Source organism: Xyrauchen texanus, chromosome 23 (assembly GCF_025860055.1).
Source record: "Xyrauchen texanus isolate HMW12.3.18 chromosome 23, RBS_HiC_50CHRs, whole genome shotgun sequence".
Classification (NCBI taxonomy): domain Eukaryota; kingdom Metazoa; phylum Chordata; class Actinopteri; order Cypriniformes; family Catostomidae; genus Xyrauchen; species Xyrauchen texanus.
This window is the reverse complement of record NC_068298.1, coordinates 24009660-24032498: the sequence shown is the minus strand read 5'-3', so window position 1 is coordinate 24032498 and position 22839 is coordinate 24009660. Positions and strand designations below refer to the sequence as shown.

Sequence of the window (22839 nt, the reverse complement as noted above, 5' to 3'; positions counted from 1 at the left end):
CCCGCTGCCCAGAACTCTGAAAGTTTTGCAATGTTTCCGTGGAAACGGGCAGTCTCTCCTAACCGCTGGACTCACTGTGTGATTATTGATCTCCTCCTAAGGTCTACAGAGGCTTTGCAGGTCAAGTCATGTGACCTTATCAGGTTCCAGAGTGAACACACTTCAGGGTCAAGCGCCGACTGGGTTTGTATGCTGCTTCTGTTTTATTTAAGCATGGAGACCCACAGAGTTCCATACAACCACAAAAGGGTTCATCAATTCTGGGCAGATAAAACATGGGAATTTCAACATACGATCTATCATTCTTTTCTTGGCAATCAGAGCACCAACATCCCTGATCAATCGAACACTGTGGCAGCAAGGGTCCGCAGGTGTTCCAGTTGTTCCCTCAGGTCAGGAGCTTAATCATCATCGTCAAACTGCGCTGATGTAGAATATAGTATATGACTCAGCAGCATGTGGACACACTGGCCAGTGTGAATTGGAGCACTGCAGTTTACCTGCCAGAGAGATTTCATCCCTGGGGAAGACGCAGCTCGGGCAGGTCAGTCTTCCTCCAAACGGCATTTACAGCGTGTAAATAGCAATCTGCACAGCGAGAGGGCCTCATCTTAGTTGCACTTCTAGGTGCACTGAACATAGTTTCCACAATAAAACCAAATAAAGGTAGGATATTTGGAAAGAGGGCAACAGAGAAAAAAGGAGGGAAAAGAAAGAGAATAAAAAAGGAAGGGAGAGCTGACAGGTTCACCACAAGCCTTCAAACTCTCTCAGCCACAGGAAGTGCACACAGAAGCCAGATGAAATGGCAGGATGTACAGCAACCTTTGAACTGCTGGAAACTTCTAAATGAAAGTATCTGTTTGTGGAGCACACTGTCAGACAGTTCTTCAATATAGACAATCCAGGTCTAACTTTCTCACTATACACTGAGTAGTGACGCAACATTCAAAACATACTTCCATGCTCATCACACTGTACATTTTTTATGGCTGACAGGCAATAGAAAAATCACTCTACAAAGCATTCCACACCAACCAGCATGAGAGCATTGATTGAACAGGCCATCTCGCAGCAAATAAATGGGTCTGTTTCAGGAGCTTATTGCTGTATTGTAAATAAAACATTTACCTGTGCGTCCTTATCTTCAAGCTTCCTCACGTACATCTATGGGCCTCGTTCATAGCTCCAGCAACTCAATAAAACAGCATTTTAAATGACAAGTGACACTTGCAGTGGCAATAACAGAGCCCCTCTAAATAAATAAAATAAAACAAATAACAAGCAGCCTCATATGGGCTATGGGACAGCACTATATGCGAAATAATGCAAGCCAGTCTGCAATTACCGCATTACGGAACTGTGAAATGAGGAAACATCGCCATCTCCCAGCCAGTATATATTTATAAAGATTATTACCATCATTTATGAGAAAGTGTGTGTGTGGGGGGGGGTTTGCGGGGGGGCAAAAGTAAGTGACAATAAATACATGAACAGCTATGAACATTTCAGAAACAAGAGAGACATGCAGTAATATCACTGGGACAAAGACATGGCTTTTCAAATGGGCTGTACTGAATGTCCCATTGCAAAATGGAACGTATTTATAGGATGGGGGGAGAGCACTCAATATCTTTTCCGCGGTTCAATCAACACGTACTGAGTGTGTCTGTGTGTCGGAAAAAATCTAATTAAGTGATACATTCTCCGTATGCTGTCTGGGAGAAAGAATGAACACAATGAAAGCCATTAAGATACAGAACATTAGAATAAACAGACTAGATCACAGATTATGATTATTTGCCTAAAAACTATTGCTCATCCTTGGTGTAACAATATTTAAATGCTAATATGTGTTAAACAGCTATCCATTTCAAAGAAAAACTGCATAAAAAAAGGTCTCCTAGTATATTTTTTAGTAAGCCAAATTGAGAATCCCTCATTTCCAAGTGTGCAATTTATGTACTAGGAAAATGTACAGCTTATTTTTTTTTATTACAGCCTATAAACTACACTAATGCAATAGAAATATCACTAATAGAAATATCAAGCCACACAAAAGATCTCTGTAGAACAGTTGAGATCTTTCCAAAAAAGGGACGAGAGAGAGAAAGGCAGCGATAGACAGAGACAGACAGACTGCACAGTAACAAATAACAAGCGAATAAATAACTTGCTACTTACCGCAACTTTGCTCCCAGTTATCTGCATGCAGCGGTCAGCGGAGGGAAGTTAATGTGCAAAAAGACACAAACAGCACAATCATTAGTAGGCCAGGGTCTATCCAGTACTATCCTGCTTAAGTATTAGAGCTCATACTTAATTCACTGGCCCTTTCCATTACACTGCCTACTCAGCTGAGAATTAAACAATTTAACAGCGTGGAGAGAGAGGGTTTACTTGGACACTAAAGACAATGTCTGTCATTCAGATGACTGCTTGAAACTTAGGGATCACGATGAATTGATCTTCTCGAATTTTTAAAAGTGACTCATTGGCCACTAAGTAGTTACAGAGTAGTGCTACTTCACGATATTAAAAAAGAGAAAATGTTCTGGTCAAATGATTGATGTCCATGAGTCATGTTTTAAGGCACAAGTCAGGTAAGTACTACGCTGTGATACTTTGCATCTACAATCTATTGTTTCTGGCGTTCCAACTGAAAATCATTATGAGGCATTGTGTCTGAAATAAGGGCATTTTTTGACACCCAGTACAAAAATCCAGGGGTTTGCAAGAATATGGTAAATTTTGACAGAATTAACCCTTGTGTATTATTTTATTCATGTGCAGATAGCAAGCTATAATGTCTCTGAATGCCAAAAGTCAAATCAAATGTCACTGGTAGTTTCAATCAAGTGTCAAATTTATACATCATGGCTCAAAAACTCCATTAAGTCAGCCTGTTTTTTCCCTTGGTCACGTTGTTATCGGAATTACTGGGCTGAATCTACCGTAGGTGAAAGTGCCTTTTTTTATTTCAAGGGGAATAGTGGAGGCTTGCTCACAGCAGAACGGTGGTGCCTGTAAAAGAAACTGATGTAAAAGTAGATTTATCTGAAATGTGTTTAACTCTCACTTCTTCAACAACACAAACTGGAGGTCATGGCTTGTAATTATGATCAGTCCTTTTTTTTTTTTTACATAGCTGTCCTTTCTTTTTAAATCCCACTATTAAATTTTTCAGTCATGGTTTAGGCAAGAATAAAGTCAATATTAACTGTGTAACATCTTGTTCAATAGAGCAGTACTTTCTAACATTATTTCCTGGCAAACAAGTCACATCATTTATCAAATCGTTATGGTTTGGAGTCTCAACCTAAAAAAAAAAAAGAGTAATTTCTATACTTTCACCAGACGTGTTGTATCACTGCCAAACATAAGTTTGCTCTATGCTGTGTTTGGCTGAGTTTGATGAGCGTTTTTTTTTTGGTTTTTTTTGCAGCATGATCAAAAGGACAGACATAATCTTGAAACCACATAAATAACTGTCAGGGAGGAGCCTGAGGGGAAAAGCTGCTGCTAACATCAATTTACATGAAATTTCACAAAACAACACCTCATTGTCACGTTACTGTGGTATTAATGCTGTCAATTCCTGAGGAACTTGGAAAGTGGGGGAAAAAAATAAAGATAAACCAGATGATCTTAATTGTTCTAATGCAGGATTAGGCAGTCATGTAATATGCTAATGAAGAGCTCTGTTATGAAGTCGTTCTGTAAACATACTTCAGAGGAAATGTCATCTTATCAAGAGATGGGTATTTATATCCTCATTCTAGCTCTTCTTATGACCATCAAATCCTCCATGATACAAATCTATTTATTTAGTTATTTATTTATTAGCTGCTGTATCCCAGACTGGATCAGTTCACTGTCATAAATGATTACAAGAACTTGTGCTGTAATTAACTTCATACGTTTCTGTAATACCACAACACTGACAATGTTTAGGTGAGCGTCTTGGGTAAAACATCTTTCCCTTTCCCCTCAAATCTCCTGCCTTTACGCATTGTTCCTCACATAAAGCAGTAATCATTTTGTTTAAAAGCACAACAGGAAAGCAAAGGCAATGCTTATCATGACACTAGAGTAAGACTGGAATAACGGTGTTAGTTATAGACATGCTTTGGCAAAAATAATGACAATGATACATTTGTCAGAGACTGAAAGAGAGAGACAGCATCTCATGAAATTTGTACTGGTCAAGGCCACGTCGGTTTTCACTGTGCATCGCTTATATTCAAAAAGTCAGGTCAATGCAAAGGCACTCCCCCTTTAAAAAAGCCAATGTAGTTGGCAGTGGAAATCATTTAAAACCTCCTATTGAGATCCCCAGGAAATGTGTGGTGAGAGCTCGTAGTCATGCATGCTGAAAGACTCAAGTGGTTGCTTCTAAGAAGAAGAAAATACTAATATATATAAAAAAAAAAATAAAAAAATAAACTGGCATCAAAGGAACATAAACAACTTTATAAGAATAAACCTGTATTTTAGATATTGATTTTCTTTGGCAAATAGCAGTTCGGAAATTTTCAGTGAACAAAATTTTTTTTAAAAGTGTGTCGATACAATATAATGAATGCATGCTCAAATTTGTCGCAAAGGGAAAAGGTGTGATAATAACTGAGCTATCTGAGGACAGACATCACTGGCATGAAACTTCTCTATACTTTCATCCTTCCTTTATTTCATTGCTCTGTCCTCCTGCCAGGCAGGAGCTGCAGGAGTCAGCTGCATATAGACAGGCAGCCTGCGACAGGAGTGAATCAGATGGGTTTGTTTTCTCACTAATATTTGCTCTGTAAAGCTGTGTGCTGAAACAAAATCTACTGTAGGCAGATCAGCACACTCTGGGAGATAGCAGCAGATTAAGTGGGATGGATGGACTCTGCTCTGCCTTCTTTTATTTAGACGGGTTTGGGTTATTAATGCAGAGGTGTGCAGAGGCTGTCTCCGTACTGTCTGCTCTTGGCCTCGCTCACCCCAGCTAAATTACACTTGCTGTGGCTCAAACGGAGATCACAGGCCTTCTCTACAATCAGACCACCACTTAATTACTCCTGCTCTCAAACCAAAGAGAGGACAATGACCTAGAGCAGTCTGAGACACACAGCACAAGAGTGACTTTCTCTAGATGTGAGTGTCAGTGTGTGCATGTGTGTGTAAGCATTAGCCCATTTGCCCACAACCGGAAAACACCCTCAGTAGCCATTCGACATAAAGAGAAAGTGCATTCATGCGATGATTCCACAAGGAAGAAAGCTATGTTTGGAAGGAAAGAAAATCATAAAGTCACATGTTAGATAAGTGAAAAAAAAAACGTATGATGCAAAGAAAGATCCCACCATAATCTCATGTTTTATGGAACTGTAAAATTCTATAAAAATGATGAAGGGTTTGATCACAAGAAATCAAGCTTTAATGCCAACATGAAGTCAAAATTGACCCCATTTACTTACTTACTACACAATCCTGGCCTTACAGTGCATGATTCATTGGTGCTTATTCTAAAAATAAAATAAATAAAATAAAATAAATAAATAAAATAAAAATGTGCCCTCTAAAAAAACTTCTGTTCGTTGACATCACAAAGCCCTCTAATTTTTTAGACCCTACCCCGCAACCACCTGTCATATACAATTGAGACCAATCAACTACCAATAAATGAAATCAAGTCCATCCTACATTTCATTGAAAAAGCTGTTGCACTAAGAAATGTGTCATGCACACTGAAGTAAAATGAGTTGCAAATACTGATTAATATTGACTTTAATGGATCATTATGAGACTGATGGGCAAATTACTAAGTCAAAGTGAACTTTTACCATTATCAGAAAGAGGAAAAAAATAATCAGAATATTTCCACTTGCAGTTGCTTAAAGTATCATACAACAATAAATTACTAATATTGAACAATATTAGAAAACAGTCTTCTAATTTCCACAGAACTGAATATTTGCTCTATTCCCTCAAAAAAATAAAAAGCAGGAGTGTGTAGCTGTGCATGGTTAGTAACTTGAACTGAATATTTAAAAGGGGCGAGGAGGAGATCTCTTGGTGCTAGAATTGAGCATTACAGGGAAAAGTGTGTTGCGCCTGTGGTAAACATCTCTTATCACATAAAAGCACATCTCTTCCCTCGAATGTCGAGCACACGTTCCCAACCTCCTCCTTCCCTGTCAGAGAGCTGTGTGCAGCCTCCACAGTGACATGCTGCTGGTGAATGCCTCTGGTGGTGTTGATGAAGGCAACAGGGGTGCAGAGCGACAGTAACCCCCCTTCCCACCCTCCCTTACTGCTTTGAGACTACAATACCGACATGTGAATCATATTTCACATTGCATACTAGGCTCACAAGGATGACAATGAGCCTGTTGAAGAATTCAATCATCTCTGATTATCATCATTATTAATCATGCTGGTTAATTATTATAGCTGGGAGGAAAGATAATGGAAGTGGACGCTGAAGGCTAGCCTGCTAAGTGGGTAAGGGGAACATCTTCACCTGTGGTGTTTACGAGGACTCTAACCTCGGTAGGACCTACTTCATAAAGGGAATGAGGAGAATTCACCCCAAAAGCCTAGGATTACCATGCGAGGCGGGGGCGCTTCAACCTTTATTCATGTATGGTGCTGAAAGAGCCATGTTTCAGCTTACCGAGCAGAGACAGTGATGTGTACCAAATTCGAATGAAAACTTGATCCCTGGCAATATGAAGCTTAAAGTGCAATACAACACAAGCAGCCTGATAAGCACCCAGGAAAAAAGGTAAGGTGGTGAACGAATAGAAAATAAATAAATAAATAAATGAAAGAATAAATAAATCAAAAATGAGCCAAAGGAGGCGGCAATCAAAGATTTGGGGCTTTAGCAGGAGAGGCAGAAAGCAGATCAGGTTAAGCTCATTATTCTCTAGTGTCTCGACGTGTGGTTCATACCCACTCTCTCCTCTCTGTCTCTCTCTTTCCCTCTCTTTAAGACGGGCCACCCCAGAGATGTGGTACACTTACAGATTTGGCTGTGGCAGAAATGTACTGGACCACCATCTCACGTTTGGTACTTAAGTCCTTCCCACGCAAAGGGGCCTTCCGCTCTTCATTTAGATTCATGTCCTCCTGTAGACACACAAAAACACACAATAAATGAAGAAGCTATTTAACCAAATGAGTAATGAATGAGCAATAACACTAATAAAAGAAATTATAGTAATGACTTTAAAAGCACTTGTGGAAATGGGACACATGAAAGTTGCAATAGACAGCACAATTCAAAATCACAAACACAATGCCTCTGTATATAAATTAATGGCGGAGAGTCACAATGCCCAATCATATATAAATATTTATTTTTACAGTAAGGACGTTTTCCTATAGGACCAAGGTAAGTTTGATTAATGAAGCGTTGATATATGTTTATCAATGTCATGATAAGGCAAGGATATGTCATACACACAACAAAGACCATTTCTCTGGCAATGCACCTAGGCAGCGATTCAATGGAACCACGCTGCCCTCTGGTGAAGAGAAGTGGAACAAGTGTGTTATTTTGTTTCAAATGAGACCAATAAGTGAGTGGGGGAGTCCACAAAGGGAAAAAAACCTTACAGACTATGATAATACTAAAAGGAGCAAAGGGTGAGGGCTGATGATTTCAAAGCTACTTTTACATCTTTTTGTTTAGCTTTATTTTTTTAATTATGAAAAAAAACAGTTTGAAAACTTTGTGACTCTTTTGCATGAGATTTTTTTTCATGAGGCTAATACCACATTGAGCAATGAATACCAAAGTGAAGGACATCTTCTTTTCAAAGATGCAAGTTTCAATAGTTTTACATCAAGCTACAGTTTCTCTCCTCATGTAAAAACTGGGCTTTAAATGAACCGGTATGCCCTGTTGATGTGGCATCTTAATTGGCCTCTTAAATTAATTATCAGTTATCTCTATTCAGTATAACGTACATATTATTATTAATTATGTCCTCAAAGCTTACATTTATTAAATCAAATGCCAGGGTTGGCAAGTGAATCCTTTCAAGGAAGCAACCGGATCCAATTCAAAGGTATCTCTTGCTCTTTCTCTCTTAAAATGTAAGACCAGTTGCTTCTTACTCCAACTTGTAACTCTATTAATCTCATGGTTTTGGGAACTTCAGAAAGTCATCCGCAGTACAACTCCCAAAACACACCAATTAAAGGAGGAGAAATACAGTTTGAACAGGATTTGAATCTGATCCCCCAAGGGCACCAAAGAGGGGTGCCAGGGAAATGGAATCAGCAGATCTATCTCTCACTTTAAATTGTTGTGGGGATGAGCCAAGTTGCTGGAGGAAAAAAGGCACAATCTTTCTTGTCTGATCTTGGTCAATTGGGATATTTTGCAGCAAGGTTCAGAGGAATTCTCCAAAATTGAAACACTCTGCTTAGGTTTGTAAGCACATAGCAAATAACTCTAAAAAAAAGGGCACTTATTAGTCAGAGTGCCATACATCAAAATAAGGCAAATGTACTTACAAGCGTCCAATGGCGTACACAAAGCCAAAAGTTCAAGGAGAAGCTATTGCTCATCAATCTGTGAGATCAGGAACAGGATTATTGCAATTACTCTGCACTTAAATTTGAGTGCATCTAGCCAAATTTACTAAACAGCTCAAGTACATGCAACAGAAGACAAAAGTATGTTGGATGTTCCCCAAGTCTGCAGAAAATTGAATAAGATAAACAGATAGACAGAGTGAGCATCTGAGTGTGTTGACTGAAGTCTGCCTGAGTGCAGTTCGGAGAGGGAGGATGAGAATCGGTTAGGGGGTGATTGCATCTGCAGGGGTAACGGTTTGACCCCATCAATCATCCAGTCCTTTTCCAGATCGGGCACCTTTCTCTTGCTGTCTGAATATTAATAGCACTGGAACAGTGGCACTGGTTGACTGAATGATGATGCAAACCAGAGGAGCTGGCATGTCACCTCCTGGTAGCCCTGTTTCGCAGCACGAGAGGCGTGTTAAAAGCACTCACCCGTGTCTTAACGCGCCATCACCCAGCTCATCAAAGGATTTACCGCTGCACATTTTTATCAGGTCTAGGGTGCAGTTACGCACATGCACACACAATGGCAAGAACAGTGACAATGGGTCTCTCGCGCACATGCACTACACAAAGCATATCATATGCTTAGTGTCATCAAAGAGACAGGGCTTTCATTTGTCCAAGAGCTCCTCTGTTTACAGGAGCCCTTTGATGAGTGACCACATTAGTGCACCCTTATTTGTCTTCCACTGAGCCATGGACTGCACTGCAATCTTAGTGATCTTTCCGACCAGCATGAGAGTGTTGGAGAGAGCTCATTTATTTGCACTCGGTCAATACTTTCAAGTATTTTGAAGAACAACCTTAAATTTAGCCTTAACACAGATTATGTGAATTGATATCAGTGAGCACTCAAAGCACACAGAGGAAAACCCAGAGTATGAAAGATCTCCCACAGCTTCATATAATAGTGGACTTGGTTTCATTTTGCTGCTCATGAATCTTCACTATATGGTGAACAACAGACAGACAGTATAATCTCAATGTCACTGGTGGCTAGAAGAGAATACATTTTCCCCCACATTTTTGCAATTGTTTCATTATGATTATTATGCTTTCAGTAAAAAAGCCAATTCCGTTCAACAGTTTCAGGCCTGCAAACCTGCATGGCTTGTCAAGCAGAAAATTGATGCCCAGGTTTAATGTTCCAATCTCTTGAGAACAAAAACAGCAATTGAGAGGTTATGCGAGTGACACGCAATTACTAACAGATGGAGAAAACATAGAGGGACAGGAGTCTCTCGTTAGTGAGGGACACACAAAAAACATTTGAGAGAAATGAACAAATCAAACTGATTATGGCACACAATGTCAAAGAAACCAAGATGACGATGTGCTACATGGTCCAGGTCTAAATATGAACAGTGCACCAATTGATTTTAAACAGTTGAGAAGGGAGGGTCAAAATTTTTCTTAAGTCACTCCATCATACATTCAACGTGCATTTACTGACTTATTGCCTAATACAATAGATTGATAAGTACATGCAAGGCAAGAAAGGGTGATAGCACAATTAGCCACTATAAGGCACTGTTCTGCTATATGTTCTGTTGTTGCCTGAAGATTAATTGAACTTGGGCCTTTCGGGCGGGGCTTTCGGTACATAAAGTGATAGTTCACCCAAAAATGTAAATTATCTCATCATTTACTCACCCACCTCATGCCATCTCAGACGTGTATGACTTTCTTTCATCTGCTGAACACAAATAAATATTTTTAGAAGAATTTCCCAGCTCTGGAGGTCCATACAATGCAAGTGAGTGGGTGGCAACATTTTGAAGCTCTATAATTCACATAAGGGCAAAATAAACGTAATCCAGATCACTCTAATTGTTAAATCTATGATATGATAATTGTGGGTGTGAAACAGATCAATATTTAAGTCCTTTTTTTTACTGTAAATTCTCCTCCCTGCTCAGTCAATCTCCACTTCACTTTCACGTTCTTGTTCTTCTGTTTTTGCTGATTCACATTCTTCATGCATATCACCCCTAAAAGGATTTAACCACTGGAGTCATATGGATTACTTTTATGCTCCCTTTATGTGAATTTTGGATTTCAAAACATTGTCACCCATTCGCTTGCATTGTATGGACCTGTACGTAGAGCTGAAATAGTCTTCTAAAAATCTTAATTTGTGTTCTGCTGAAGAAAAAAAGTCATGCACATCTGGGATGCCAGGAGGGCAAGCAAATCACAAGAGAATTTTCATTTTTTTGGTGAACTATCCCTTTAGGCCCTTTTTTCTAATAATTTTTTAATACCCCTGAAAGTTTTCATCACTGGTCATTTTTGTCACTATGAAACACATTACCAATTATGTTCAATACTTATGTCAGACTTTATAATATCAGCATAAATTACAAATAAGTGGAAGCACATTTAACTTCTGCTGTTCCGCTCTGTCCTGCACACAATAACAAAGAAATTAAACCTGTTTGTTGGCTTTGATGAAGTTTCCATTCATTCAGAATTTCAGAATGAGCCTAAACATGTACCTCAGTCTCAGTGATTGTATGCTGTTGTTTGTGCATTTGGCAAATTCAATTGACACCACCTGAATGTTTCATCAATAAATTCTGTTGTAGAATGCAGTCGTCACTCACGTACAGCAATTAACCAAACTCTTTGAGGAGAGAATGGGATTACGCACTCAGAGTGAAAACCATATTTAGCTGTATTTGACACTAAAATCACATGGCACACCAAACCATATTAGGTAACTAATTTACCTTAAAATATATATATATATATTTTTGTTGTACTTAAGTCAAAGAAGACAAACATATCTATATATTTCAAATCAAAAACAATTAAGAAAGCAAAATGTAATGCCAGTGTTATGCTAGTATAAACAAGGCACAACAATGTTCACAAAACCCAGATCTGTTGTTCACCACACAGACGATAAAAAGTACATTTCCCTGCTAAAATGCTGCCTATTTTGTTACATCTTTGTCAAATTTCAAAGAATTTTGTTCAATGGGAGCCCAGTAATCTTTTGCCTTTAAAGGAAGTATAGGACAATAATCAGAGTTAAGCTCCTACCTAATGATGTTTACATCTCACTGTGAAAATTGAAAGGCAGTTAACAATACATTTAAAGAGCACTGGAGAGTTGTTCTGCTCAAGATCTGCAAAAGTTTGTAGAGTTACTGATCTACAGAGAACAAATCCATCACAGACTAAAACGATTCAGTAAAAAAAAAAAAAATAATAATAATAATAATAAAGAGAACAAATCCATCACAGACTAAAACGATTCAGTAAAAAAAAAATATATAATAATAAAAACCTCACAGACCTCCTCAGTAAAAGACACAGGATGGGAGAGCTCTGAACCCCAAAAATACTTACAAAGTTAACATTTGTCTTGTCAGGGTAATAATCCTATTGTTCTGTTGACAGATTTTGTTAAGTGTCTTGTCTAGGCCCAAAACAAGTACAAGTTCAACTGAGGCAAGTGTATGCAGCAGCCTGACGGTTCTGGTGTCTAGGGGATTAGAGTTAGAATGTGTGTTTATGTCTGTACAGATAAACAAGTAGAGGTAACTTCAAATGTTTAGACAATGTTATGTTGTTTTTCACTATCATTAAATGTAGGTAGTTCTACCCACACTATTGACAGCTGTCAACATATAATGGCAGAATTAGTGAAGAGACCCCAGCATATACAAGTGTGATAGCTAATATATATTCTCTCCCAGAGGGGGAAAAGAAACATGTATCAAGCCGAGCCAACACTCAGTTAATGCAACCTGTCAGCAGAGAGCGCAAACCTCTCAAGTCCCATTCTTCACTCATAACAGACAGTAGAAGAGAGACCCAGAAAGACAAGGTGTCTTTGAAGATCTATGCAATGGAAACGTGACTATGTTCACAAATGCAGAGATCACTACATCATGCATCTCAATTCCAGGATTTTGTGAACTAAAGGAGTATGTGTTTAAGTCTAAAAAATCTAAATAGACTATTGCAAACAGCAGGATCAAAAACTCAAATAAAATTAAATAAAGTACCACTACATCTACAATACTGAAGCAACAAGTTTCTGGCAACTTTTGGCAACATTTTACGTTTAAACACAAAAACAAAACTTAAGTGTAATATCTATTTTTGCTTGTTGAGGGTCAATGCTATTATAGTCCTTAAGCCACGTTTTCACTGCATCTAACAAATGGCAGACGATAAACAAGAGGTCAGTCATTTCCAATGGAGAGTCATACAGGCGTTGCATGGGGTTCCAACCATCTCTGGATGTGACATTATGGATCTGATTTAAGCTTCAGCTGCGGTGAAATATTTAAACTTTTGCGACTAGACCGCCCAACCGGATGTGATGTATTCATGCAAAACTATCAACACAAAGTGAGAAATATCAATAAATATTGATCTAAACATTATAAATAATGCTAGCTCCTTCTGAATTATGGACAGTTATGAACGCAGAAGTCAGAAATTATTGTTTATGTTGTGATTATATCACAAAAAGCATTTTATAGCAGTAAATATGTGATTATATGTGTACATGTGTCATTTATTTCAGCACACACAAAATCTACATATGTAAAATCACATCTGTGTATTTCTGCTTCCCATTTACTGAATTATGGTGGTTGTTGCTGTTAATTAACATGGTTATGTAGTTCTAGCTGAAATAACATTGGACTTGGACATGGGTTTCAGTTACTACTGCAGAAATACCCTATTCAAAGTTAGTCATGATCAATTTATTCCACAAGCTAAAGCGTCCAATAACACATTTTTTCTTGGGTTACCAAGATTTCAAAAAAACATTATTCGACTGGAAATTTTTTCTTTATATGTCAGTCCCATGAAGCAACCCACACTATGTAAAATAAAATGTATTGTTCCAGGAGTTTTCAACCGTTCTGATGCCAAGGACCACCAAATATGATGAGTCCCGTGCAAGAATGTTAAAGCATCTCTGGATGAGTACACCTTTTGACATTTTTTTATTTAATCCCCAGAACAAAAAATGTAAATGACTTTGAACTCAGACATTTAAAACATTTTCATCATAGAAAAGCTGTCTTCAAGTAATTGTTTTGTGTGAATTGCAATTTTATTATGTATTTTTGAATAATTTAATAGATCTAGACAAAACAAATCATAACAGTGTCACGTTATGGACCCCTAAATGTACTTGTATAGTGCTTTACACAATAACTATTGTTCCAAAGAACCTTTGCAGAGAATATAGCCTTACAACCAGCGAGCAAGCTTAAGTGGACAGAGGTGATGAGAAACTATGTCTATTTATAGAGTAAAACATAATGATTTCCAGCCTTTAGAACAGAATGAAACAGAAATAATGTCAAAATTGTTAAATGTTAGCTTTTTAAACATAAGAAAAAATTTCATTATTTGAAATTAATGCTGACAAAGCACCCCCCTGATGGCCATCTGAGGGTCCCCCATTGTTGGTGTACATCGTTTGAAAGGAGGCAAAATCTCATGGCTAAGTCTGGTTTGATGGCCTAATTGACACATTACACAAGTTGCAAACATTGATATGTATCAGTAATAAAGGCCATCTCAGGTCTTAGGAGTGCCTGAGGCACAGAGAACATTCGATCATGACTGCTTAATGTAGGATGAGAAGAAAAAAAAAACTCACCATCATCTTCTCAAACAAGTCGATAATCTCTTTCTCTGACAGGTTCATGGAGCGTTCGTCGAAGAACGGCTGGGGCATAGGCAGCTCAGTCAGGGTGTAGATGGGGTCTGTGGGGTGCTGGATGAGAAGCTTCTCCTTCTTCGTGCCTTGCTTTCGAAAACTGGTGATTCTGTCACGCTAAAGAGAAGACAGTCAAGTTAAAGTGAAGTAAATAAATTTTGCACATGTTATCTTCTATAATGAATCAACTTATAAACAGGGCACACATCTCTGACAATGGAAATACTGATACTGTAGGGCTTCTGGAATAACTGTTGGACTTAAAGGTATAGTTCCCCCAAAAATAGTTTACTCACCCTCATAAAGTTCCTAACCCATATTACTTTTTTTCTTTTACAGTACACAAATGGAGATCATTTAATTAATAATGGTCTGCCTTTTAAAAACAATGGCAGTGGATAGTGCCTCGCCTTAAAGTTTAGAAAATGATCACAATTACATAAAAGGATCATAAGTTCCATATAAGTAATCAATGTGACTAATGTGTCATATTTCAAGTCTTCTAAAGAAATATGATATATTTTGGATCATTTTGCATTTAAATATTGACATGAGTGCATGAAAGAAGCTTGTTCACAGTGGCATACGTTCACGTGAGAAATTGCATTGTTTTTTACAGCTAAAGACCTTCCACAGAAGAAAGTCATACATGTTTGGAACAGCAGAATTTTCATTTTTGGGTAAACTATTCCTATTAATACAAAACATGTTAGTTACTTAAAAAAAGGTTTTAAAATCCGGTCCAAAGCCCAAAGCTTGAAATTTGACTTACCTGCACCCGTATCATTTTACCTGTACTTTATCTGTACTTTAAAAGGTGTAAACAACGGCACTCACAATTAAAAACACATAGGTGATATTACCTGTGTCATATTTCCACTTGTTAATGTTCACTTTACAGCCATAATGAGTACAGAGACAATATCACAGACAGCATTCTGAACTACATTAGACAGCAAGACGTGACTACAACAAGTTTAAAGTTTCTAATTAGACAGAGATGCGATAGGATTTTGCCAGCGTTCACGTGGTTACTGGCTCAAAGAGAATGAAAAAAGGCCATGCATTAGTCATTGTTAATTTGTCAATGAAAACATGGAGTTTTGGGGGGAACATGCTTATGTGGATGAAACAAATCAAAACAAATGACAATTAAAAGAATAAGGGCACACTTTGTAATGAAAGTGTTCATGGAGAGACCAAAGACAAAAAGAAGACAAGGTCTGGCAACTTATCATAAATGCTGACCTGGAGTGAACTTTAGACTGATTATGACAGACCTGACGACAAGCTGATAAAAAGCTTTGCTTTTTTGTCTTTGATCTCTCTCAGGAACACTTCATTTTAACAAAGCTCTGGCAGTAATGGTGAAGATGAGAAAAAAAAATATAAGGGTAAAAAGAAAAGACACAAAATAAAAGAAACAGACACCTTACCATGTCATCAGCCAATGTTTTTATGTGTATGTTCTGTTGAAGGGAAGGGACAACATAGAAATAAGGGCCAATGGGAACACCTCTGTGTCTATGTGCAGGCCCTGCTAAGAGAACCCACACTCTCAGATTCAATAAGTGACTGAAAAAAAGAGCTCAAATGAGACCATGAACAAACATCCAACCACAGTATAGATAGTCAAACCCACTGTTTGTGCAAATATGCAGGCCTCAGTCATTCAAACAGTTTGACATGACCTAAATCTATGACTGCGAAGAACTCCACTTAGTAAGGTAAACATGGAATCCATTCGTTTTACAATATACAACATTAGCAAACCTTTGTTTATAAGGCATTAAGACAAATGATGAAGAACTCTTTAAACAGATGACTTCTTCTCTACTGGACTCTCAAATGCTATAAAAAAAAGTGTTTAGTTGAAAATGTGGCTTTGATGAGCAAGACTAATTTTACTTGCCTGACAAAAAATAACTGTCTATATTTGTGAAATAGCCTAGGCCTGTGCTGAGCTCTGTAGGTCCATACAATGCAAGTGGATGGTGATCATCACTTTAAAGCCCCAAAAAGCTTTACTCATCTGGAACGGCATGAGGATGAGTAAATGATGAGAGAATTTTCATTTTTGTGTGTAGACTAGCTGATTGACCAGGTAAGACTAAGTTCTCAACTTGGAAAATAAGTTTCTTACCTTTGATTGAGATATGAATAAGATGTTTACTGCTAACGTCCTCAATCATATTAACACTGTGGCAGCAAGCTAGCTACATAGAACAGTTACATATTGCTGAGTTTGGGGCACAGTGGGCCTATATTTGCTAGGTTAAACCATAGTTTTGCACTGTGATCTTAATGTGATCCCTACTAAATGTAAATGATGGCAATGTAGGCTTTTTTCTCTCTCTGGACAAGTAAGTTATTTAACTCAAGACAAGTAAATAACCATTTTACTGGTCAAGGACATGATTTGCTTAATGTCAATCCCTACTTCAAAATATTTTAGATAGAGTATATTAAAGATTTGCACAAGTAATCAAGTAACAGAGGAGTCATTCTACACAAGCTGCTCGAGTTTAAAACACTGCTCGAATATCAAAAAATAATTTTCCTTTCCATATTTCCCTGCTATTAGAAGTGCTGAATCACACTCACTGATTTCCCTCTGAATCGCTCACCAAATCTTGCAGTTACAATTGAGTACACTGGGGGAACTGAGGATAAGTGTTGTGTTGAGGTGTTAGATGAGAGAAGAAGATGTGTAATGGCATCTGTGCTTCTAAAGCAAAGACATGTTATATTACAAAGCAATACTTATAATATTTTGATTTGTTTTGAATTCTACTCTATTTGTATTCTGTTCTTGTTGGAGTCATGCAAACCAACAGATGAGGCTCTGCTTTTATTGGTGGAAAGAAAATGCAAAGCAAACTCAGAAGCTGATCATACCAGTGTGTGTGTTTGTATTAAAGCTCTGAACACCGTTTTTCTCACCCTTTTTCCTCCAAATATAACGATGGTCATTATAGTCAAACAGTTCAATTTTTGTTTCATCAGACCAGAGGACATTTCTCCAAAAACTAAGATCTGTGTCCATGTGCAATTACAAACTGTAGTCTGGCTTTTTTATGGCGTACTATTGTTTGGACAGATGAACGTGGTACTTTCAGGCATTTGGAAATTGCTCCCAAGGATGAACCAGGGTTGTGGAGATCCACAAAAAAAAATCTCTGGTCTTAGCTGATTTCCTTTGATTTTCCCATGATGTCAAGCAAAGAGGCACTGAGTTTGAAGGTAGGCCTTAAAATACATCCACAGATACACCTCCAATTCCAACCTAATTGGCTAATTGTCTAAAGGCTTGACATCATTTTCTGGAATTTTCCAAGCTGCTTAAAGGCACAGTTAACTTAGTGTATGTAAACTTCTGATCTACTGGAATTGTGATATAGTCATTCTATATCACAAACAAATGTTGGAAAAATGACTCATGTCATGCACAATGTAGATGTCCTAAACGACTTGCCAAAACTATAGTTCACTAATATTAAATCTGTGGAGTGGTTAAAAAATGTGTTTTCATGACTTCAACCTAAGTGTATGTAAACTTCAACTGTATAAGATTCAGGTACATGTCATACGTCTTTTTTTAAAAGTCAGCAGGGAATGCCATACGTTGTGCTGTTCATAAAGAAGCCATTAGATAATTATTTTAAACCTTGGTCAGTCAAAATCGAAAAACACAATTTCTTGCCTCCATCACTCTCCTCCTAACAGATGTGTTTTATCTCTTACTACAGCGGGTTTAGGCGTTATGAAAGCACACAGAGGGAGAGATGGGTCTCCATATGCTGTGCCTTTCGGGGTAGAGTGTTAATGAGCAGAGCTCTGCAGAGGGCCTGCCATAAAACAGAATTTCCTGCAGGTTTCCTCACTCTACGTCTAATCTGAAACTATTCCTCAGCCCCTGGTCCTGTTCCAGCCATTGCAACACATCCTCTGGGCTGAAGGCTGTGCACTGCCTATGCAACAATTGGGATGGGAGGGGGAGATTGATTTTACAAGAACAAATGTGTCATGTGAGGGAATTGTCTTTAATACTATACTAACCTTTATTATTAAAGGTCTTTAATACTTTAAATGGGTCATAAAGAGGTTAGTATTTAGTCTTCACTAAAAGTCCAAAGCTCAAAACAAACTTGCCTGCAAAGAATTTTATAGACAGTTAAAATAATATTAATATAATGTCTGAACTGGGATTAAATTATCAGGCCCACAGCCTGAAGTGGTATCATTGTGTAAAACCTTTCATAATGTAAGGCCCTGTATAACACTTATGTGCATTTGTTACTGAGAGTAATTAAAATCCTAAAATCTAATTAAAAACAATTTAGCAACTTTGCATAATTGCATAGTGACTCCAGGGCTGGTCATTAATATTGCAGCTAGACAACATAACAGACAGTCAACAGGGCCAAATACTGCATTATGATTTAACAACATACCTTTAGGGCAACAGAACTTTATTAAATTCTTTATCAAAATAAAGCTTTATTCATTACGGAGAACTCCCAAATCCCCACAATCGCGGTATTAATGCAACATCCAGCACCTAAATAAAGAGAGACATAATTTGCAGTCAACACATTTTGTTGTTTCTTAGCCGAAGTAAACTCTTAAGTGAACTAATTGGAGACACTCGAGACCAGGTATTATTCTCACTTTGGCCAGAAAGCCCCACAAATATAAGGTTCACTTGACAGCAAAAGTGTGTAGCCAGTAAGTGGCGCACATCAATCAACACAAACAGATGAGCGATAAATATTCTACAAAATCCATAACATAATAATCATTGAATACCCTTACAAACTTTCCTGAAAAGTTTACAATAACTATCTGCTTTTTTTGGCCATACTAGCTCACATTCTGAAGGCTGCCAGAGAGGACAAAGATAGAAACAATAAGCTATTGCAAATGCTTGCAGAGATATATGGTTATTTTAATTGGTCATAATTATTCTCAAACAAAGGATGGCTTGAACCTCAGACCGCTCTTGGCAACTTGCAGTTACTCCTTCTCAAGAACAGAGTGCTCAACAGCCAACAGCTCCTCTCGTTCTCACACATCACAATGGGAAGTTTTAAGTAAATGCAGAGCTTTGGAGAGTGCGTCAAACCTCATTATAGAAGTAGACCTTTAATACAAATATTAGGCTAGAATTCATACAGCAAGAATCAAAACATTAAAATGAATGGGTTTTTAAAATGAGAACTGATCCAGCTGCTGGTCATAAACCTTTGTGATGCAGATAATCCTGCAGTACATTAAAGCCCTGCTCAATCTTGATTAAATATCAGCATTGCTATTGGTCTGTAGCGTGCTCATAAAAACTTTGACCACTACCCTGCTAGAATCTACACTGATTATTGGTTGTATTTGCCAACAAATGAGTCTGCAGACCAACATGTTGCCAAACAAATGCCTTATGGAACAAGGACAGTCGTTAAAATACACTGGGGTGGCTATAGCACATATCAGGTGAATCAATTATTCTCAGATTGGCATTATAAACTGGGTTTCCATCCACATATTTGTATGCACATTTTGGAATATTGTATAAGAACTGCTTGATGGAAACACCAAGATGTGAAGAAAAATAAAAAAAATGCACATAAAAACGTATACACTCGAGGTGAATACATTTTGTATTCAATAAGAAGAAATGCACATATAAACTCTAAAGCCTGCAAAGAGTTTGCAGAGGAAATAAGTTTAATACAAACTTGAAAGAGCTGGTTTGTTGACACTTTGAAAAATATCTTATAGATTCACACGTTAAAGTCAAGGATGGAGGAACGCACACACATAGTGCTCCCGGAACTGTTCGATGCGCTGTCGCTCCCATACATGAGACAAGTGTTTTAGACTATTATGTCTGTGTGTTCTAAACAAAAGTATTTTATTATTGAAGGCTTACAATGGCTGGAAGTGACGATTTTGTTCATTTGAATGCATAGGATGGTTATCCGGTTTTGTTTATTATGTTTTTTTGCATTCATTACATTCGCAACTTGGAGGAGCAACACAAAAAAGGATGTTTTGTCATTTGTAAAGTTTTTCTTAAACGATTAAAAACTACAGTACACACAAGTATATAGCTCTATGCTGTGGGTAACTGTTAAAAATCTTTAGGCTACATAAAAATTAGGGATGTGCACAGATAGTTGACATTCAGTTAACCATTCTACACGTGCAATAGAGGTCTTCAACTAGATCCAAGCTCAATGAGTTCCAACAAACCGTCAGGTTTTCCAGCCAGGTTTGGGTCAGTTTTTCAAGTATAGGGCGAGTTAGGGGCTATTCAAACATGCTTTTGTGTGCATCTGTGATGTTTTTCTATTATAGATCAGTAATACTGACACATGCTGGATGGATGTCTTTGACTGTTGCGCTGGCTGAATCTCACTTTTTTATTTCATTGCATTGCGAAGAACTGCTGCATTTTAGACACAGAGTAATGTTAAAAGACGCATCTCGAAACACCTTCATTGTAATTCATTCTTTGTGCTGTATTCTGAAGAAGAGTATGCTACATTATGTGACTGTTTGTTACACTATTAAACATATTTCCAGTTTACTTTTAACCAAGCAACGTTTCAGCACTTGATTTTTCGTTTCAGCACAGTGTTTTTCCATTTTGCTCTTGTGTGCATATCGTACAATAATTAGACAACATCAATGTAATTAGATTTTAAACCATTTAAAAAGCAAAGCACCCCGAAGAGGCTATTTACCCACAGAAGTTGGACAATAAACATCCTTTATTTCCACATTCCATCTCCAGTCAAAAAATGATTAACTGTTCATGAAACCTTGCGGTTAACCGAATGTTAAAAATAGTAACTGTGCACATCCCTAATAGAAATTTTATCTAACTCTAAATTCTGTTTGTACTAGCAATGTTAAAAAAAAAATTTAAATGCCCACTTCTGACCGCACTTTGTATATTAATTGCTATACTTTGCAAGAACTTATTACTATTTTATAATATATATTATAAATAATATTACAAAGCATAGGAATTGTTTATACCCATTATTAGTAATATCAATAATATATCAATAATTAATATTGCCAACTTTTTATTGAACATTGGTGCCATTTATATCTTGTTGTTGCTCCTAAGAACACCCCATGTGGTAAAATGGGCCACGTTCACACAGGAGCAGAATACGGTCGTCAGACCTGGTTTGAGTGCTTAATACGGTTACGTTCACTCACAGTCCGGTTATTTACGAGAGTGACAACCGCATTCTATAACCAAACTGACATCCGCAAATTCTCAGGTCTCAAAACTACATTTTTGGCAAACCTGTGCTATGTGAAAAGAACCGTACTGGACAACTAGTTGTTAGTTACATCATGTACAGTTTAACTACTGTTAGAATACGGTTGTTACTTTGGTTATTCATTCATACAGACAGCATTCAACCTGCTACTGTAAGCCAGGACATTTCAAGACTCACAACTGTAAGTAAATACAGTTGTCAATCCCAAACACTGCTTGTGTAAATGTGGCCATGGTTTAATAGTGTAGTATACCTCAAGGTTTAACAAGCCAAAGCTTTTGTCATCTATAATTGATTTATATGATGCTTACTAAGGCTGACATGTAAAGATGTGTAATATAACCCTGTACTGAGAACTCACTTAAGTGAAAATGAAAATGGCTGTAATTCAATACTCCTGCTTTAAACGTTGAAATTAACATGAGGGAACGCACATTCCACCATGATGTAAGCTGTTTTAGCCAATATCAAATTGATAGTCGCTGCTAAAACTTTCATGAGAAAGCAGCACAACACATAGTTTGCAGGGACTGGCACTGTGACAGCATTGCTAGGGAGTTTGGCATGCAAACGTTTGTCTGTTCAACATCAGCAGAGATATTGATGCTGTCCTCACATTTCGGTGTATGTGACTGTAAAGTACATCATAGTTTCCTCAATGAGGCAAAGTGGGAACATCCAACAGTAGGGATGGTCGACTTTTTGACTTCATTTTCAATCCATGGCTTATCTGAGTGTAGCCAGATAAGGCAGGGCCTGCAGATGTAATCTGTCTAATGATATACAGACTTAAGCTCTTTCCGGTGTTTGGCTTTCTGTGGTCCTCCCAAACAGAGAGAAAGAGCCTGCGTCCACTCACTTTTTTACACTCTAGAGTGAAGAGCACACTCCAGAAAGGAGTAACAGTGATGTCGCTGGTAGTGTGCAATTCAAATATGTGTAATATAACAAACCTTGCCACTAAATCTCTTATCTGTCAACACCGCATTGTCCCTCAACTTTTCTCCATGTCTTTCTTCTCTGCTGCTCCTCTCTAAAGTGACAACTCTCTGGTGAGACACATTCAGAGTTAATCAGACTTACTGTATGATGACAGTGTGAACCAGTTATGAAGCATAACCTGGCCAGAGTAAAGTTGGGTGTGGGGGGGGGAATTACAGCATATAAGAAGTGAGAAGCCATCATAACCAAAATCCACTAAAAAACAGGCATGATAGTGTCATGCACTCACAGGGTTTCTGCAGGTATCATCAA

The 22839-nt window shown here is 37.8% G+C and overlaps 1 protein-coding gene across 8 annotated transcripts in view; it reads right to left on the bottom strand.

Annotated features, from left to right (window-relative positions):
* Positions 1-22839, bottom strand: part of diaph2 (diaphanous-related formin 2) — a 559041-nt gene that overhangs the window by 517446 nt on the left and 18756 nt on the right. For 5 of the 8 annotated variants that reach the window (XM_052154718.1, XM_052154723.1, XM_052154724.1 and 2 more), the window contains exons 3-6: positions 15724-15756; positions 14228-14404; positions 7015-7119; positions 2185-2205 (exon numbers count right to left, since the gene is read on the bottom strand). In XM_052154718.1, coding sequence (XP_052010678.1) covers positions 2185-2205; positions 7015-7119; positions 14228-14404; positions 15724-15756 — 336 coding nt within the window. The remainder of the gene's footprint in view (positions 1-2184; positions 2206-7014; positions 7120-14227; positions 14405-15723; positions 15757-22839) is intronic. The other 3 variants (XM_052154721.1, XM_052154725.1, XM_052154722.1) reach the window with 2 other exon arrangements.